This window comes from Tauraco erythrolophus, chromosome 7 (genome assembly GCF_009769465.1).
Source record: "Tauraco erythrolophus isolate bTauEry1 chromosome 7, bTauEry1.pri, whole genome shotgun sequence".
NCBI lineage: Eukaryota > Metazoa > Chordata > Aves > Musophagiformes > Musophagidae > Tauraco > Tauraco erythrolophus.
The window spans coordinates 58,868,527-58,889,121 of NC_141471.1; the positions used below are offsets into that span (position 1 = coordinate 58,868,527).

Sequence of the window (20,595 nt, forward strand, 5' to 3'; positions counted from 1 at the left end):
AAGTATCTCTCAAGTACTCAAAAACAATCCAAGTATTAGCTTTAAATACACATCAAGAGCAACATCTCATTGCAAAAAGAGATCACTCAGTTCAAGAGAGAGAGATAAAGTGAAACAAATAGGCAAAAAATCTCTTAAATAAACACTAAACATGACTTACCTTGTAGATTTTGCAATGGCAAAGTCATGATGCCTCCTGCTGCAGCTGCTGCTACCAGCCCTTGGATGTTGGTGAGATTCGCTGTAGGTAGCGTTAGGACAAGTCCTTGTTGGCCCCCCAGCTGCCCAGCCATGTTGAAAGGAATAAGGATTGGCTGATTCAGGGCTGGAGTGCCTCCTGGCATCACCCCCGCTACTGCTGAGGCTAACTGTTGGGCTGTCAGTAACGGCTGTAACAAAACACAGACAGCAAGCCTGGTTTACTGTGCATAGCTCCCTGTTACACACCTGTAACTCTTCTGGCTTGGGATCATTTCATGTTCCATTACAGACATGCACCGCTTCCGAAACCTTAAAGCACACGTTTTCACCAAGACAGAAAGTTCTGACAAACTCATGTAGCATGGCAGCAATCCCAGTGAAATCTAGACCGGAAAATTCATTACACATGCACCAAAGATATTTTTTGAACACAAGAAGGCTGCACTCGAGTCAGCCTACAAGTACCTAAATGTCAAGATTTCCCAAATTTTCCGTTACTGGTTGATAAAATTGGGAAACACTATAGTAACAATGGCCAGAAGCTATGTGGACCAAGAAGTGGAAGAAGACTTCCACTGAGAAGTGGAAGAATATTGAGTATCTTCTTAGAGTATGGCTAAAGTTGGATAAAATTGTGAAGTAATACGGGAAATCTTTTAAAATGTTATACAATGCCATATTATGTTGACGTTTCGCTCTAAAGAAAATAAATACCTGGCATAAAAGATAATGAAATGCCTTTACCAATGCAGAAGCTGTGGCAGAACTGTCAAAGCCAATAAGCTTGCATTAAAATTGCACAAGTTTTTTAATATTAAATTATGACGTGTATTTAAAAAAATAACTTACATAAGAAATTCAAATACTTCAACCTCCTAAATACATGAAATTGCTTAGATTTTATTTTAGAGAAACATAGAAACATGCAGCCAAACAGAATCACATTTTCTACAATACACAAATCAAAGATGGTCAATCACAGTTATTTACTTTTAACAAATTGCACGTCTCGATTAGTGAAAAGGAAGGATACTGACCTGAGGCCCAACAGGGAAAGCAGGATGGGACTGACTGGGTTGGTGCTGGTCTGCTGGGCTTGTGTCAGGCAGCACTGTGTTTCCTCTGGCCTCTGAAATCCAAAGAGCAGACTGACTTTAATATCAAGCCTGGGGACTGCCACATTACCTTCTGCTCTGATGTCACATAACATCAAGCCGAAAATGATATGTTAAAGTGCTTTATCAATAACTCTAGCACTCAAATCACTTATCAGCTGCATAAATTATGCTAACATTCATTCAGAGCAGCCAACTCATTCAGGGAGCTACAAAAATCTGACAGCAGTGAAACTGAAGCTATCATCAACCCAGCTAATGTGGGTTGCATTATACATCGATTTACATACAGTACATGAGCACTCCGCGTGTGTGGGAACTGCATTTTTTACGCTTAGGTGAACATCAGCCATTCTAATTTCTGAAAGCAAAAATTATCTGAAAAACAATCAAGTCACATCTACTTTGTATCTTAATAAAGTACTTTCTTTTGTCAGTTACTGAGGCAGCAAAGGCTGTACCATGTGCAATAAAAAGGCGCTATTAAAATTGAAAACAGGTAAGCTTCCAAATGACAGCTTGTTTTCTAAATTGCAGGTGAAGGGCAAGTAAAATTCTGTGAAACCAAGGATTTTCCAGTATTAGCCGAGATGATCAATATCCAACAATTGAACTATATGCCGGGCACTAACGACCTGCTAAGCACAAAACACAGCCCAGCCCTACTGGGTTTCACTGAAGTCTGCGAAACGGATTTGAAAAGGAAAAGAGAAAGAAAAAAGTCCGATCAGTTGTACGGAAACACCAAGATGTTTTCAAAACAACACCCCAACCTCCATCTCCTCCGGGTGAAGGACTCGCATTGATTCACAGAGTTTTTCAGCGCTGATGGCACGATCAGGCCCCCGTTTATCTTTGAAGCCGAAAGTATGACAGCAAGTATCAAAAGTAGCTGCAAGAGCACTGTGGTCTCTTAAAAAGAACGCCCTGGCAATGGCGTCAGGTTTCCTGGTTGGTATGATAGCTCCTGTTCCGTTAGTTTTTTTCTGGTGAGCGGCTGAAAGTCCATTCTAAGTAAACCTTAACGAGATGCTCTTTTCCAATGTTTGTCCTATGAATAGCAAAGTGCAAGATAATTCAGAACCAGTTTATTGGCACACCCTGGTGCGGTAAGGAAAAAGGATACGATTCTGTCATACTTATAAATTTTAAAGAGGGTATTATCAGCTCATTTAAAACAAATTCTTCTATATATCCTCCAAGGGGACAGACTTATAAATAATGGAAATGTGAAAAAAGAAAAAAACTTCAGCACATTAAGGTACAAATAAAATTGACTGCTACATATTATTCAATTGACTTCTATCTCTACAGCAAGGTGTCAATCATAACAGCATTTTAGAATAGGATTAAACAATAAACATGCAGAGTTATTATGCAGAAATCTGAAAATCTGATTAATTTGTAATATTTTTCTGTGGTCTCAAAAAGTCAGAAACGGACGTCACTTTGGGAATACTTACAAACAGTCTATTGAAATATCTGATTTGGAACTAATAAAAACATACAGACTCGCTGACATTTTATAAAGCGAATTCTATAAAAATATGTTTGGCATTTTAATGACCATTGTTACTTAATAATGAGAATAAGCTGACCTACTGTCATCGGGGAGGACTCCAACAATTGCCTAATAACATGCAAAAAGAGACCCACTCACTAAATTTTTTATGTGCAATTTTCTCATTCAAATCACTTGAAAAGAAAGAAACATAACTAGATACACAAGATCCTGTGAAAACTGTTTCTTTCAAATGCATTACAATCCTAGTGCTGCTGCCATCCCTAAGACCACAGGTAGGTTTCCTTCAGTGTGGGTTCCTCCTATACAAAAGAAAGTGCTAAGTTATGAAACACAATTTTACCTTTGGTAACTTCCACATATCATTATGGGTTTTTTTAATTTTCTCATCACAGCTGTATGTATAAAGGGATATTAGATCAAAGGCTCAATACCAATAAATATATCACTCCCCATTAACATCAAATCTTACAAGTCAATTTTGTTTATGTAATTATAAAGGCTGAGAATTTTGTCTCTCTGTGTGATTTAATTAATATTAAAACCAGCTTCTGATAATCTGTCATGTCATTAAATTGTCCTATGAAAGCTTTGAGAGAAGAACAAAACTGGAGTCAAATATTCACTAGAATTAGATTTTATTGCAATTACCATAGCTTGAGCTATGAGAAAACAAATCAGAAGTTCTGAAGAAATATGCCTGTGCTTTAGTACTTTTTTCCATGGTACAGCTATCCAAAGAACCACTGTTTTCTGTTATCTGTACCCTAAGGATTTTGCAATAATTCATCTTGCACGCTGTATGTAGTACCAGTGGGTTACACAGGACCATAAAGCCCAAATTAATTGTGCTCTTTTCCTTTTGCATCGCACTAATTGGGAGCACTTAGGATCACATTCCTTTTCATACGGTCACTCATGGCAGATGATGCACCTTTTCACTGCAGCGCTGCTTCCAGCTCCCTTGCCACATGACGCAAGCATCTCGGCAGAACCGCGCGCGCTTTCGCGTGCACGAGCGTGGTTTTACCCAGCACCCCGTATGAAACGACGCGTGCCGCATTCTCAGATCACAACTCTCACGTTTCCTCTCGTGCCTCCTCTCATCTACCTGCTGCAACAGCCATTCCAGAGTCAAGGGTTTTTTCAAAACATGCAGAAAAGTCTTCCTGCTGGGCTGGCAGTAAATACAGCAAGGGGAGGATTTCGGGGTTCAGTTCCATTGCATCACAGTGACGGCATTTGCTCCTTGCTGTGTGCTGCACTCAGTGGGACACACAGGCCAAGGCTCCCAGGAAGGCAACGCAGCGCACTAAGCACTGGTAGGCAGCTACTTTTCCTTTTCTGCCTTATAACAAGGACTGGCTGGATTCCTCGGATTTCAGAGGACCTGATGAGGTGGGAGAGCTCTGTGTCACAGCTACTATTTCTCATTCACAGACTCATTGCAACTAATTTGTAAAATATCTTCACTAAGACCATTGCCCTAAACTGGCAGCATGCAACCCCCTGCACTGCTTTTCCCCTCTGTTTTACCATCTGTGCTGGTTTTGGCTGGGATAGAGTTAGTTTTCTTCACAGTAGATAGTATGGGGTTGTGCTTTGGATTTGCACTGAAAACAGTGTTGATAACACAGAAATATTTTAGTTATTGCTGAGCAGCGCTCACACAGTGTCGAGGTCTTCTCTGCTCCTCACACCGCCCCACCAGCCAGTAGGCTGGGGGTGCACAAGGAGCTGGGAAGGGACAGAGCTGGGACAGCTGACCCCAACTGACCAAAGGGATATTCCACACCATAGGATGCCATGCTCAGCATGTAAAGCTGTAGGAAGAAGGAAGGGGTGAATGATCTGAGCGATGGCTTTGGCTTCCCAAGTAACCATTAATGTGTGGTGGAGGTGGCTGAGCACCTGCCTGCTGATGGGAAGTAGTGAATTAATTCCTCATTTTGCTTTGCTTGCTTGTGCGGCTTTTGCTTTACCTATTAAACTGTTTTTATCTCAGCTCATGAGTTTTCTCACTTTTACCCTTACGACTCTCTCCCCCATCCCACCAGGGAGGAGCAAGCGAGCAGCTGTGTGGGGCTTAGCTGCCAGCTGGGGTTAAACCATGACATCAGCTTTATTTCGGAGTTCGTTAGTTCCAGACACTGGAACGATCTCTGGAGATAAATTATTCCCCTGTCCAAATTCCAGTCCTCACTAATATAAACAGTCTGTCAAAATCCAGCCTAGGTTTTCCACTTGTCCAGATCCAGGCCATCACCTCCTGTTAGGCTAACCTCCAACACTGCTCAGCTTTCCGTCAGCAAGGGGTAATGGTGGCAAGGAACCAGGACTCACAGCAGTCCCTATGGAGCTACCTGCAGCACCTTCTCTATTCTCAACTATGTTCTGGAGAGACTGTACTCTCACTACACCTCCGACTGCTGGTGCACGAAGGGCAGGGAGAAGGCACCTACTCTGGAAGGAGAAGTAATTCTCCTTAACACCGTTTGCCTAGGCAGGGAGCGAAGGCTTCTCTTATAACGGAGCGCTGCCATCACAACCAAAGTCAATGACTTTTCTCAGTAGTAACCATACGAACAGAGCGGAGCGCGGCTGCCACGGTACGGCCATGACTGTAGACAAGGCTTTAATATTTCATAAGCAGTATTCATCATACGTGATTCATCATAAATTAATTATAAATTATATAACACATACACTCACCTCTCATCCCGCCAAGGGGCTGGAAGGGCATGACACAATAAAAAATTGAAGTGCACTGTAAACATTGTAAAATAACCCTCTTAAAATAAAATATTATTTAAAATAAAGCTAAGTAAAACAAAGACAACCTCCTTCTCCTCTAATAAAAAAAAAATAATCCCCAAAACTGAGCAAAAATCCTTGTTGAACAATACCTGGTTTAAATGAGCAAAACACGAGAGAAACATCAGAAGGAAAAAAAAAAAAATCCACATCCGAAGGCCTCGGAGCCTCATACAAATGACAACTGTAAACACACTAGTTATAACCAGGCTTTCTACAGTTTGCTTCCTTTTTGTTTCTTGTGCATCTTTAGCAACACAACAGGTAATTCAGATCTAAATGTCTTTATCTCGCAGTGCCCCATGAAGGAGGGAATGCTCTAATGCCCACTTTACAAACAAAGAATTAATGAACAGAGGGACTCGGATCCAGATTCTCGTATCAGCGCCATTTAGGCACCCAGATGTACTCGGCTGTAGCTAAGCTGTTCAGGAAAGCATGGGTCAAAACACTAAACTGCTCTGTGACTCCTTGGCTGCTCCAGGGCCACCAGCAGCTCTGGCAAGGCGAGCCTGCCCGTGCTCCCCAGCACCCTGTGCTCGGATGCACTGCCCGTCCCAGAGGCCCTCGTCTCACGTGATGTCCAACGCTTGCAGGGAATCTGCAGATGGCTGGTTAATGTGACCATATCAAAGAGGATGACAGGACATCTGACGGAGCGCAGTAAACACCTGCATCCAGCTGTGTTCTGGACCTCCCAGTTCATCTGCACACGTGCCTGCTCAGCAGCACGATGTGCATGCACTGGCATCTTCTCTCAAACTCTGCACCAAAGCTGACCCAAACCACAGCACAGGACCAGCCTCAGCAGGTGATCTGGACATAAATAACTTCCTTATGGTCTTTAAGAAAGAACTCTATGTGTCTCACATCTGCCTCAGAAGCAGGGAGATGCTGGGCCACCTCTCTTTAGTACTCAATTTGCTTTGAAAAACAAGCAGGATCTAATTTAATAACACTAGATTTTCAGTAATCAAAATCCTTCTAAGACAGCCATTTAAGTAAGTATTTTAAATGAATCAACATCAATAAAAACACAGCATTTCAAGCAACAGTTGATATTAAAATCCTTAGACACCGTTCCACAATGTGACATTAAATTACTTGTATTTATCTCGCAGTAACTGTAACAATAAGAAATCAAGAGCAGACTTTTTCTTACTCATTGAGGCAACTCACATTAAAGATATAGCTTTAAAAATGAAATCATTAAAGTGAAAATACTGCCTGTGTGAAAAGATAGTCTTACATTTTTAAAACTAATAAACTCACAGTCTGAGCATGTAATATAGCTGCATTTCGATCATAAGCCATATTAGCAGGAGAAAAAAAGATAACTTTAAAAGAAATTAAATAGATCAACTGATAATATTCAAATTATCGGGTATGGTGTGTGAAAGTCCATCATCTCTGATTAAAGTAACTCAGCTCTTCATTAAATGAACCCTTAATTGTCAGCAATTATACCAGGAGCAATCTTGCTGAACAAAATTTAATAGCTGAAAGAAAAAGATGCAGCTGATAATGAAAAAAAGGTAACATTCCCTGCAAACAGTCCTCACTCTGCCACGAAGCACCATGTTGTGGCTCTTGATTTCACTATTTTCATTCTCCTGCTGCCTCAGAGGTTGGACATGTAGGTAGGAAGCCTTTCCAAATCGCCTCATCGTAAAACCTTAGTAATCAGATCGCCACACAGAATTTCACAAACATCTAAATTTTACAATACTTGCAGGAGAGAAAATTGAGATTTTATGCTCGATCTGTTTTACATCAGTATTATCCTACAGTTATCAGAGGAGATATCCCTGTTACCTCAAGGAAAATCAAGCTCAGAAATTAAACGAGAATAATGACTCACTCACTGAAAGGCATTAATTTACCCTTGAATTTCTTATATTTAATTTAAGCAATTAGATAGTTGTCTTCTTCCAGTCCACGACCAAGATATGGCACACATTTCCCTCACCTGGATTGTACAAAACCTCTCCAAGTAGCAGGTTATCCCACAGATTGTTCAGCAATTCACCTTTTCCTGCTAACTTCTACTTCAGATTCTAAGCTTTTATTTTTAGGCAGCGATTTCAACCTCACAAAGAAAAGCAAACAAGCAGAGATCTGGGTCTGTGCAGAATTGCCACCAGCACCTGTTAACTCTGAAACTTAACAATGTCGCAATGTCGATACCGTTATTTTAGCGTTCGATCGTTTTAGCACAACATACAAGTACCGTGCTTATCTTCCACAGGTCAGATTGGCTCAACTTACATAACTCTCACTCTTAATTTTCCCCCACCTATGTATGAAAACCTTCTAGTTTACTTTTGAAAATGTTTGTGGTGTGATAAGGAAATGCCATATTGATCTACCATATTGACATATATGTCAATGCAATATCCTGTACAGAAAAGCTAAAAATCCTGCATACAAAATGGACTGAGTTAGACAGCAGAGTGAATAGAGCAGATTCGCTTTACTGACTGTATCATTCATGACTTAAGCAAGTAAAACCCCACAGTTTTATACTTATCTGAAACTGCCACGCAGTTGCTGCTGCAAAGCTACCAAAATCACTGCAGAGCTCAAAATCATTCTGCCAGCAGAGCACAAAATCTCGCCTTTGCCTGGTCCCTGGGGATATTTTCTCGTGAAGGATCTTCTCCCGCAAGACACACGAGGTAGCCGAAATCACTGTGCTCATTACCCACATGCACGGAGCTTGGCTTGTATTTACGCACCTGCACCTTTCTGAATCAGGACTGAGAACATTAAAACTCCATGACTGTTTATAATGAAAATCAGGCTATTAAAGTGATTCATGTTACAGAGGACTTCTCATGGACAACCACCAGTTATATTTACCACCAAACAAGAAAACCTACCATACCAAGGCACAAAAATCACAGGTTGGACAAAAACTCAGCTCTCCCAACTGCCTTAAATTTTCTTCTTTCCCATTTTTATTTTTGCTCCTCTTTCATTGTCTTTTCTTCTCTTTTCCCCAAGTGGAATTTTTTTTTCCTTATAGTGCCTATATGAATATTCTTCCACTTCAGATACTTCATGAGAGAAAAGAAGCACCAGTACTGCAGAAAAGGTGAAGGGATATAATTGCAAAAGTATGTTCTTTATTCAAAATAGACTCATCCTACTTTTCTTCACCCCCTAAGTACGGTGCATAAAAATCCCTTGTTAATGGTACATACATTTTTTATGAATTGGACCCTTCATATTGAGAGTTCCAGTTTCTTTTATACTGTATGCATTAGCACAAATATAATCACATTAAGGTCACAAAGACCCTATCAGTTTTCCCTGAATTCATACAACGTTTCACACTCACTGTTTGCTGTTAGTGCTGGTGAATGCAATGATGATAAAGGTTACTTACCAGAAGATGGACAGTTGAATGCATTATTATTTCATGTTGGGCAGCTGATCCCTAGCTAAGAAGGGCAGGAGGCTTCTCTAAATTAAACTTTCTTTTCTTTCCATCCCTGGAAGCTTACAAAATGCCAAAGAGCAATCGTGTTAAAAAACATCTATTTTGGAACAACTGCTATAGTTTGCCATCTTCATAGCTAACTAAGATATCTTTATGATTTTTACAGCATTTATCTATGCATGTGTGTTTATTCCTAATAAGGCAGAGGGCAAGCTTTCCACCAAAAGCCCAGCCTCCTGACACTCACCCTCCCCATCTGATCCCTGTAGTGGCCCCAAAGCAAGGTAGACTGTGATGATACCTTACAATGATACCCATTGCTGTTTACCTGGGGAACCTTGCACAATTTATGTATTACGGGCTCGGCTGCTGGTACCACAGGCTACTGAAAGCCTGGCAAAGCCTGGCAAAACAGGTGGACAGCTGCTGGCGCACGGTAATTCAGGCTTCCGGGTGGAAGAAAAGGGTAGCATGTCTGACACCTTTGCTTTTTACACGTTACATCAATGAACTTATTTACAAAGGACAGGGCACAGGCAGGTGGCTGCTGACAGAAATTTAACTCCCAGTTCTGACACCTTCCAGGGACTGGAAAGAAAAAATGGTAAGGTGGGAAGAGGATGGACCTAGTGTCCTTCCAGTCCTGTGAAAGCCTGTTTATAAATTCAAATCATCTGGTTTGGTGAGCAGAAAATATCCAGTTAAGGGAGGAAGTGCTGAGTTAAACCCAGTAAAAGCACCTGGCACTTAGATCTTCAGCAGAGCCCGTGTTCAGCAAAAGGTACCCCACAATATATGGAAACTCCTACTGGAGCATCCTGACCAGCAAGTATGGTCAAGCAACAGTGGTTTATCACTCTTGCTACTGAGTTCACTGTCTGGTTTCATCCCTGTGGTGTCTTTAACAATTTCACACACTCTGCTGTAGTCTTTACACAGCCCTGTGGGGCAGCTCCATCAAGTGTCTCATTACAGGTTGTTCAGCTGTTCAGACTTTATTGAGACTCTTGAAAGAGCCGTCCCACAGAGCGGTGTACTGTAGGAGTCCAGTCGAGATCCAGGAGGAAACCTTAACAGTGGCAGCAACTCTGTATGCAGGAGACCACGCTCCTAGATCAGACTAAATCACAAAACTGGTAAGTCTACATTATAAACCTATTTAGCTGCACATGTACCTTCAGAAATTCCTAGCTACAAAAATTCAACAGCCCTCCCCCTTCAAAAGCAGCCTGTGGCGTTTGATATCTGCAGCAAGTTCTCATGATGTGGCTCAGCAGGGTGAGCCATTATTTCAAATGAAAGTGTTGGCTGGGAGCTGCAGAAACTCATGGTATGCATGCCTCCAGATCTTGTAAATCCTGAACTGAATTAACTTCTGTCTCTTTATTATTGTCTGAAATCAATTGTAGTGACTATTTACAAGGAGCTTTTGCCAGGAGTTGCCAAACACTTTATATTTATCTGTTTTTAAAGAGCATTCAGTCTGCCGGCCAGGTCTTGCAAACTATGTCAAGCCTCTAGTCATCACTAAACTACATTTAAAACACACAGCAAGGGCTTTTGGTCCCGGCCCATCCCCCCCACACTTACATTCCCTCCTTCCTCTATAGACCAAAAGCTAAAAACATAGAACATCCCCTTAAAGACTAGTAGTCAGCATTATCATCCTGTCTGCCTCCCGAATTTGAGCAGCTATTAACCAGACAATGGTAGTGACACACTCTGCAGCAACCACTAAGATGGTCTTCCATACACTAAAAATACCCTAAAACAGACCCGCAGGGAAATAACCAAGCGGTTTACAAACATTTGGATACTGTTCCTGCAATATGTTGATCTTGCCTTTGTGTGAGTCAGCCTCCCACCGGATTTCACATGTGTTGGACTAGTTCTCTAGGAAAGCTTTAAGAATATAGCATAGGCTAAATGAAGCTTTCCACGTTAACAGGCATACATCCCAGGACAGTCATACTGCGCGAAAGATGTCCTGGTTAGTAACGTCTTGCCATGGCAAGACCTCTCTGTAACAACACGCCGTACAGGAAAGAAAAAAGCCAAAAGAAGCCGCACAACGTAGCTTGGCCAAAATATCAAGTGGCAGGAAACTTGCTACAAGGAATGAGAGCGCGCTGTGATACATCCTAACAGGATTAAACTATACGGAATATACAAACTGTTTCTAAATCCATGAGAATGCTTGTGTTCACATATATATGTATGCTCTTCTATATATAGATACATATTTTTAAACAAATTAGTTTCCTACATCCCTTTCATTTTTATATTATTGCTCTGTTTATTTTTTCAGCATTACAGTAATTGAAAAATATCTACTGGTAAAAGATGCTATTAATTTAAGTGCATTCATAGTGTGTTATGTCACTAATAGACTTAGGTAACATTATTCTTTTATCCTTTTTACAAAGCATTATTTTATTGTCCTCTCATTTCTAGGATTTTACTTCCACTTAAAGTCAAGTAGAGTGAGGGCTTTGCAGAATTCTATTATATTATTGTCCTGTCATTATTCTAACTCCATTACACAACAACACAAAACCAGCATCAGCTTCCATTTGTCATATTATTTACTTTGAGGATTATGTCAGATCTCAGACTATGTGTACGTGCCTACTAAACATAATTTGGAATCAGGCAAAAAGTAATCACTGATTCCTTCTAAAAATGCTTTTAAAGAAAACATTTTTTTTAACTATTCTATATTTCCGTAAGAGTGCTGTCATCTGATTTTAAGCCATGCAACCCTTCAGAAGAATGCAGCTATATTTACAAAAGATAAGACAATGTTTAGAGGAACATAGAGATAAACAGATCTGAACTTCTTTGTCCATGGTCCCAGCTGAGCTGACAGTAGTAAGTCCTGGTGTGGAAGCACACAGCTGTGCTCACGTGCTGTTCTATACACACACACACTGTGTGCCACTCTAACACAGCTAAGTTGCTTCCAGGCAGGAGCTGTCTTCTTTCTGGCCACAGTGGAGCACAGAGGACCTGGTGGAAAAAGGTCTTTTCCTACCAGTTAGTTCCTTTGGCAGCCAACAAATGGTTCAGCGCATCTGATGTGCTTCATGGAAGTGAATTGTTGTTGCCTTCTTTATATCTTCTTTCAGTGCTCCTGGCTTTGAGGATATGCAAAAGAAAGCCAAGGATGGTTTGAAATAGCCAACACTTCCACCATCCATTCCTTATGGCTGTCGTAAGGGAAAGAAAGATCAAGTGCTAGTCTGGCAAAAGCAGGATTTAGGCTCGATGCCCAACCATCACAGAATTCGTGTGAGACCTTCACCAGCTCTTTTCATCTCACACACAAAGCGTGTTGTTGGGCCCTCAGAGCTTAGAGAAGCCCTGGACCAAAGGAGCCTGTCGATTACAGGGGCTGCATTGGCAGGTATTGCCAGCATGCCACTTCCTGCGGTCACAGACTTCTCACCATCTGACACTACTCTATCTCTGGGGCAAACACGCATCTGGGACATGCTGCAATGTCTATGCACACAGGCTCTAGAGTTGCCTTTCCTCCAAGCTGAAGGAACACGCGTTCAGATCTCTGGGATAACTTCTTGTTGTCTTTGGGATAAAGCCACCGCATGTCTTCCTTGCAGCCTCACATGAGCACAAAAAGCTCCTATTCTCATCACCTTGCCTCTCCTTAACTCTCTCCACATTCTGGCTACTGGACGACTGCTGGAGGAAATAATATTTGCTGACTATATAGTCCCAGTGAGGCTCTGGTCACAATCAGTCATTCCATTAACCATCACTCAGATTGCTCCCCCTTTGTTATTCTGTAGGGCCTGTTGATTATATAGATAATAATACACTGAGTAGATTTCACTCAGATGTCTGGGTTCAAAACTCTATCTAGATTGAAAACACACTAAAAAAAAACCCCAAAATACTTACATCCATACTTAACATTTTCTCAGTTAAAACGGTATTTAAAGAGCTTTCAGGAAAAACCCAGCCCTTTACCATAGTATGCATGATTGACATCCATATCAGTTGTATACAGAAAACAGGATGCAATAGCTTTTATTTCAGCCATTGTGAAACACACCACTTGTATGTGTTAGCATACTTCACACACATATTGTTCTAATAGCATTGTTTTTACTTAATGTTATTCTAATGACTTTCCTCCAAAGAGCATTTACGGACACCACAACTCCCTAAATGGTAACAATGGATAAACATCAGCTTGAGAAATGCAGGTCTATATTATTTATGAAGCCACAATTCTCCTGTAAATAACCCAGTTGTTAAAATGATATGTATCTATGTAATTGAGTCTTCTGTATACAAATAAATAAGGCTTTATTGCAATGTCAGAAGTTAACAGACCAGTCAATAAAATCAATAACTCACTTTTTCTTGCTTATATATCTAACTTTTCTCCACCTTTCCTATGTCCTCTGTTTGTTCTGGTTACATATTAACACTCCGAAGGATATATAGCTCTTATGATATTGTTTAGCAAATGGTGGTCTGAAGAAAAGTCTGAGGAAACACCACCTCAGCAATTTAATACTCTGCCTATTTATAGTGTACTTTAGCATCTACCTGTCTGGTATAAATCAGGGAGAAACAGTCTTGCTCTATGCATCAGAGTGCTAGAGATTTTTTAATGTGAATGACTACACGAAGGTCTAAGTAAATTAGGTTCACACTGATACATTTAGCTAAAAGTGCTCCGGGCCTGGATTGCATTATCATATAACCACTGTCAAAACAGCACTGCCAGATTACAACACTGGGCTGCTTATGCCTCTGTGGTTAAGGTTGTGTCAGCATTTTCATTATGCTCCCCATTTTTCAAATATTTATAACTTGGCTGTAAAATTTGCTTTGGCCTGAAACTTGGTGAACCAGAAGCCAGATTCTACAAATCTTTACTCCACAAAGTTGATCATTTTATTTCAGTGGGAGCATTTCCATTAGCTGGGTCCTGCCACGTTACCATCCAAGGTCAAATTTTATGAGCCTGGTTGTTTTATTTTCTTAATGAAAAGAGGATTGGGTCCCTTTAAAAATATTCTTTAAAGGAAAAAAAAAAGATATGAAAGCACTGGAAGATAAGGCTTGATTTTGCAACATGATTAGGTCCCTAACTTGATAATCTCTTGTCTTCAGTGCTTCGAAGAAGAAAAATTTAGAGCAAAGCTGCTGCAATGTAAAAACTAGCTGTGGGGCATATGCACTAAATTTTGTTCCACTAATTACATTTTCTTGTGGGTTTTCATCTGGGATCTAGCACACCTTCTAAACAGTACGAAATTGGGAGGGTTCCAAATGAGCCATTCTTGTCCATCAGGAGTACGAACATGCTGGCAAAAGCTATCTTATTATGTATCCCCCGTACTGGCTCTTCATTCAAAAATATTTTAACAGATGTCATGCTGGATAAATATAATGGCTCATCTGAGGCTTAGAAACACTTTACTTACAGTAGAAACAAATTTGGGCAGCATTTTTCAAATTGAGTTAAGTCCTTATTACACACCCACAGGCTTACTTAGACTTATAGATACAATATCTTTTTCTTTCATCCTCCTTAGTGAGCTGAACACATGATCTGCTATCAATGAACATTTGCCTGTTCTGACACTACTCTCGTGTCTCTGCTGAAACATGTCCCAGCTCTGCGTTTGGCTTTTGGATAAGATGACTGTGGAGCACTGGTCGGGGGACAAATGCAAGCCCCTTTTGCACGGCTCCAGCAGCCTGTAGGTTATCCACAGAGAAGCACAGGAGCTGCATGTTGTACAACAGCATCCTCTGAATCTTTGCTTTTTGAAAACTGACCACAGAGAGGGTTGCCCAAACCAGCAAAGGGTAGCGACACACTCCTGCACTTTTTTAACCTAAGCCAAAAAAAAAAAATCCAACAACAGGAAATGCTTTTAAAATAGGTACAGAGCATAAATCCAGCTGATACAGAACAGAAGACTTAAGCAGTTTGGGGTTCGTTTTGGAGTTTCATTTGAAGGAGACTTGCACTTCTACTCTCACTATCCCTGGTGCAGAAGAGCACGTGGCAGTAAGTTGTATTTGGCTCAATACCCTAAAGTTCTCAGTAAACAAACCTCACTCTTGTGAGCACACTCACTGAAATAACACAAGCATGAGGCACTGGTGATGCTTCTTTAAGCTCCTGGGGCAAGACCCCTCTGTGCACAGAGTGAGCGTGTGGTACTACCCTCAGGTCTTAGAGAGGCTGCAAGGCTTCATAACAATTAAAATATTTTCTTTCCTTTTACACAATTTTGTTTGGCATTGAAGAACCAGGCTCTAGCAGCTGCACAGATGCAAACACACAATTAATACAGAGTGATATCTATTGTGAACAGCATAAAAATTCCTTGCACAGAAGTTACTGGCTCCCCCATAAGTTTCATTTCATGTCATATTTTAACTCCAAGACAAACTGTGACAGTAAACTACAGTCTTGCTGTTTTACAATAAGGTAGAAGGTTTCTGACTTGTGCAAAGTTTGAGATCTTAAACGCTGGGTCGGTTATACAACAGTGCATGCACCTGACACACCAACTTGCAGGATGGCATGATGGTTGTGTTGTCAAGTGCTGGGGCCAGAGGCTATGACAGTGGGCTGCAAGCAGGGGATGCTGTGCTTTCTCAGGAGAGCCCGCGCTGCGGCTAAGGTCTCCAAGCACAGTCCTTACCTGCAGCACTTCCACGCTGCGACCCCTCAGCAGCAGTCCTGGTGGCACAGCTGCTCTGAAATACCAGCGGGCTAAGCGGGAGAGGGCTGCAGTGCTGCTCTGCAGCAAAGTGCCAGGTGAGGAGTTGAGCATCCCAAATATCAGTTCTCCTAAAAGCCACAAGCAGCAGACTGATGGGGAGTAACATGGTGAAAGGGAGTTCATCTAGCAGCATGTCTTGTTGGTGCTCACTGTTTTTAGTAGGGGTTGATCTTTCTGAGAGAGCCTTTCTAGGGATAGCTTCCCAAAACAACAGGCAAGCATCAAGTAAGGCAGAGCCACCGCTAAGACTCAGTTGTCTGAGCATCCTATACAGTGCACCTCAGGAGTGGGACCTACCCTTTGGAGAGCGAAGGCATGGCAGCATTTGCAGCTCATCTTCCAAGGATACTTTCCTCCTCCGCAAAGATAAATATTTTCAAACACTGTATCATATTCACACTCTTCTCCTGTACTTACCAAAGACAAATATCTTCATATTTCAAAACTATAATATAATGCAATAAGATTCAGCATAATAACATCCATCAGAAAGGACAACTTAAAAGAAAAGCATAGCATTTTCTGTATGAAACGATATATAATGACCATTCTCTAGAAACGGATCAATCTGGCTCCAGTGGAGCAGCTGCATAAGCATTCAAAACAGCAATAACTACAAGCTCTGGTGAGATACTTTTTTTCCCCAATGTCATCTAATTTTATCCCCCGAGTAAGGTTGAAAGTCATGCTGAAAACATATCCAAAGACAGCTTTATCTCCCTGCCCCCATTACTGAAATTCTCAATTTTAGTAATAATTTTCAACTGGCTAGCAATTTTCCGTTGTAACACGTTGTATTGAGTCCAATTACAAACATCATAAATCCTATTTTTTTATAAGTTTACAGCATTTGGGGTGTAAACCCAAACTTTGGGACAAAACAACACATACAGAATTTGTACTTTCTAAGAACAGGTTTTTGTTTTGAAACACTTACCATTTAAATTTTATAAAATTGATAGGAATAATGCAGGTAATTAAAAGTATCATCATCATAATTGTCCTTTTTTAATGTACTTTTAAATAGTTTCAATGGAACAGAAGAGCCAAGACTAAATTTTTGTATTTGGAGACCAGACCTCGCTGAATTGCACTCCCCAAAGAACTAAGTTTTCCACTGCATTTCTACCCTACACTTTTGACAGACAACTTGATTCCAAACCAATATTTGAATGTAAATAACCCTCAGCTTCTCTAATATGCACTAGTTTATGGTTATTCTCAAGGGGTATGCTTCAAAGTTGCAAAAGGTCACGACAGCAGTGCCATATGCCAAGACAAATGCCAGAGCCATGCTTAGTCAGCTCTCAGTCCTCATGTACCACGGATTTTTTTTGTTTCTGATCTTCCAAACCTTTTCCGGAGCAGATGTGCAGTCATTCATGCAATCTCAGCCTAAGTACAATAGCTTGTTTGTCATGGGTCCCCGAGCGCACAAACCAGAGGGTAAAAACCCTTTCCTACCTCCTCTAGGAACTTTGCAGGTTCTGGGTCCATTCATCCTCCTGAACCCCTGTGATAGCTTATACTGATGTTGCAACGCCAAACTACAGGGCATTCCTACTGTAATGCCAGTGAATAATCACTCACTTTTAATAAACGACAAGAAATACTGATGATGTGGTAACGGCAGTTGACAGCGGTATTAGGATGAAATTTCTTCTGCTCAGTTTACCTTGAGGGCCAATCTCCTAGAGCTAACAGGCCAGGAGGAAGGAACTCGCATCCCAGACCGAGCAGTCAAATGCAACCCACAGCCAGGAGTTTTGAAATGGACTCACTTATCTGACAGACCTGTACAGTCTTCTCCTCTCCATGTGCTACTGCAGAGGCAAACACCTGGGACTGCATTGGAAGTGACAGCCCTCATCTTTCCAACTAACGAGGACTGCTTCAAACAGCCCAACTCTACAGTCAATTTTGTATCGAACTCCCATTCTCTACAACTCGGACAACAGCATCAAACACTGAACGGGAGGATGCACCAAAGCAATCCTTCCAGTGAGGATTTACCATAGTCCACCCCTCATCCAGCAGGATTGCAGCAATGCTCCCAAGCGGTTGTTGGAGTTTCTTAGAACCCATCATCACCATAGTAAGCACACTTCAATAGTGCAAAACACTTAGACCTCACTATTGTCCCCCTAGGCTCAAAAGTTTTCACAACCACTTTGCATCCAATTTCCCCCAAGTCCATTTCTTTGGCATTCCCTACCATTTATATGGACTCATGACTACTTCAGGCGGTCCCACCGTGTCACCAGGTAACCCTCTACTTTCACTCGAAACCTCATCACTCTGTCAAGCTGTTCGGGCCCATTCGCACAAAAGACCCAAGACAGTCTGTGTGGAAACCCATTGCCTTGCTGCCTTCTGAGACATTGGTCTGAATTATTTTCTGCCCAATAAACCACGAATAAAACCAGCAACAACCTCTATTAGAACTAGGATCATTAGCAAAGTATTTTTATCCCTGTCAGTCAGTTCAGCAGCAGTAATGGTGCTCCATGAAGTCTTTCCAGACATTTACTAACTATGGTTTAAATTCTTCCAAGGGCTTCATGTAGCTGCTTCACGTGTAAACAGTACATAATTATTACCATACTATGCTAATCTGCATTACAGAATAGGCAAAAAGTCCTGCCAATTATTGTTCCTCTCAGAGAAGTTCCTGGAAAATACTTGTGTTTCATGAGAAGGTCAAGTCCAGGGGTGGTAGACTTCTTCCCAAATTTACATCCAGTTGGCCAAATGCCACTCTGACGTTCATGCAGTTCAGCTGGACACAGGAAAGCTCCAATGGATCCCTCAAAAACATGAACTCCGTGAAGGTCTGACTGTCCTCCAGCTCTGCTGGGAGTTTATAGATGCGGTCCTGACATGTTAGATGAGGCAGGCATGCATCAACATCTTTTACTGTTCAATTGCAAGCCCGTACATTTCTGTTCAATTTCACTATAACTAGTTACATACCAACAGGTATAGGCATGGGGATTAAGTGACAGCCAAGCAAAACCCCTGCTTCATGCATATTTTTATACTTAAATATCATGTCCTCTGCAAAGAACATGAAGGTGCAATGGCATATACTTCTGCAGCTAGTCCATGTGTTTCTGCATCTGCTACAACATGATGTGCTGGCATCCCTTTCCATGCACCTGTGTGGCGACCCAGCTGGGGGAAATGATACATTGGCTGGATTGGGGAGAACACAGAAAAATATTCTTTTCAGCAGGATGGGCTCCTTGATCTGGTTCACCACATGGGCTCAGTGTAGAGGGCAGAGAAGGGTCAAGGTGGAGTGAGGAAGCTTAAACAACAGTACTACTGAAGGTGCTAATGATTGCTTCTGCAGAAAGGATTCATCTTCAAGCATCTACCAACGTAAACAGTTCAAACACGTACAGGGACTTGCACTGACAGTGTATTGGATCGGTCCACAAAACCCGATCCTGTGAGATTCTGCTCCGGCAGACAGAACTGGAAACATCTTCAAGAAGCAAACCAGACTGAAGAGCTTGCTTTCAAATTTCTAGACAGACACATCATAATACAATTGAAACACCTTTGCACAATACTCTGTCTGGTTTGGATTGTCATACGTTCACTAACGAGGAAAGGAAAGCTTGATAACGTCAGTTTTATTCAAAAATTCCTGTTCTCATGGAACATTGCTTGCCTTCAAATAGCACAGCAGAGCAGTGCAGAGGGGTTGTCTGCCTTCTCACAAAGAAGACAGCATGCATTTCACCAACAGCAAGCAGAGTTGGTATGTCCAGACACACGAAGGTATAGATTACTCAGGCTGGTGAAGTGAAACACTGAGCTTGGAAATGAACCTGGCAGCAGGCCAGGAGATAAGATCCAGAGTAGCTCTTTGTATTCCAATACATGTGTCTGACTCAATGCTCAAACCAACAGACTCCCGAAGGGTGTGCAGTCTTCCCTGACACTCGCTTGTTGGCATGTTGCTCAACTCCATGTTGGCCAACACATACACTGCTCTCAGGGGGGGTTCCCAGTGAGCTTGTTTTGGTTCTGAGTGCTCAACAGTTTTTAGACATTTCAAGCTCTCCTCTGCTGATTTAAAAAAAAAAAACAAAAAACCAAACAACAAAAAAGAAGAGAATCTAGATGATTCAACACACATCTGTTTGGTCAAATTGCAGTTCTGATCCTGAATTAGATACACCTGCTCTGCAACAAGAACTTGTGCTAAGAGATTTGCTGCATCCTGGTGGCCAAGGATGCTCTGCATGAGCAGTGAACTTACTTTTGCAGGGCATGACACAAACTTAACTGATTTCAATACAAAAGACACGAATTGACTTCCATAGGTTTGAGTCAGCATATCAACATCAAGTCATCTTCTAACAAAGACCAGGAGAAGCAGCACATGCAAACAATGCTCTTTGCCAAGGTCCCAGAAAGCGCTCAACCACTCCCTCTGTGCCCCGCAGGAGAGATGAGCATTCTACCCACTTCTGACTTAAACATTGTTTTAGACATGCTTTCATAATCCCTGGAATCTCGCAATTCTCTCTCATCATAAGTTTATGATATACTTCAGAGTGCCTTGGTTTTCAGATCAGTAGCAGACAATTCAAAAGAGATGGAGAAACCACCACAGTCTAAAACCAGCCAACATGAAGATAACATACTTCCCCATTACTCTTACACACAGTGAGAATTACTCAGCCAAGTAACTCATGTGACCGG

The 20,595-nt window shown here is 41.5% G+C and overlaps 1 protein-coding gene across 2 annotated transcripts in view; it reads right to left on the reverse strand.

Moving 5' to 3' along the window:
• The window catches only part of POU6F2 (POU class 6 homeobox 2), a 317,937-nt gene that overhangs the window by 181,516 nt on the left and 115,826 nt on the right, over positions 1-20,595 (reverse strand). For both annotated transcript variants that reach the window (XM_086614806.1, XM_086614807.1), the window contains 2 exons: positions 1,239-1,330; positions 161-389 (listed from right to left, as the gene is read on the reverse strand). In XM_086614806.1, coding sequence (XP_086470932.1) covers positions 161-389; positions 1,239-1,330 — 321 coding nt within the window. The remainder of the gene's footprint in view (positions 1-160; positions 390-1,238; positions 1,331-20,595) is intronic.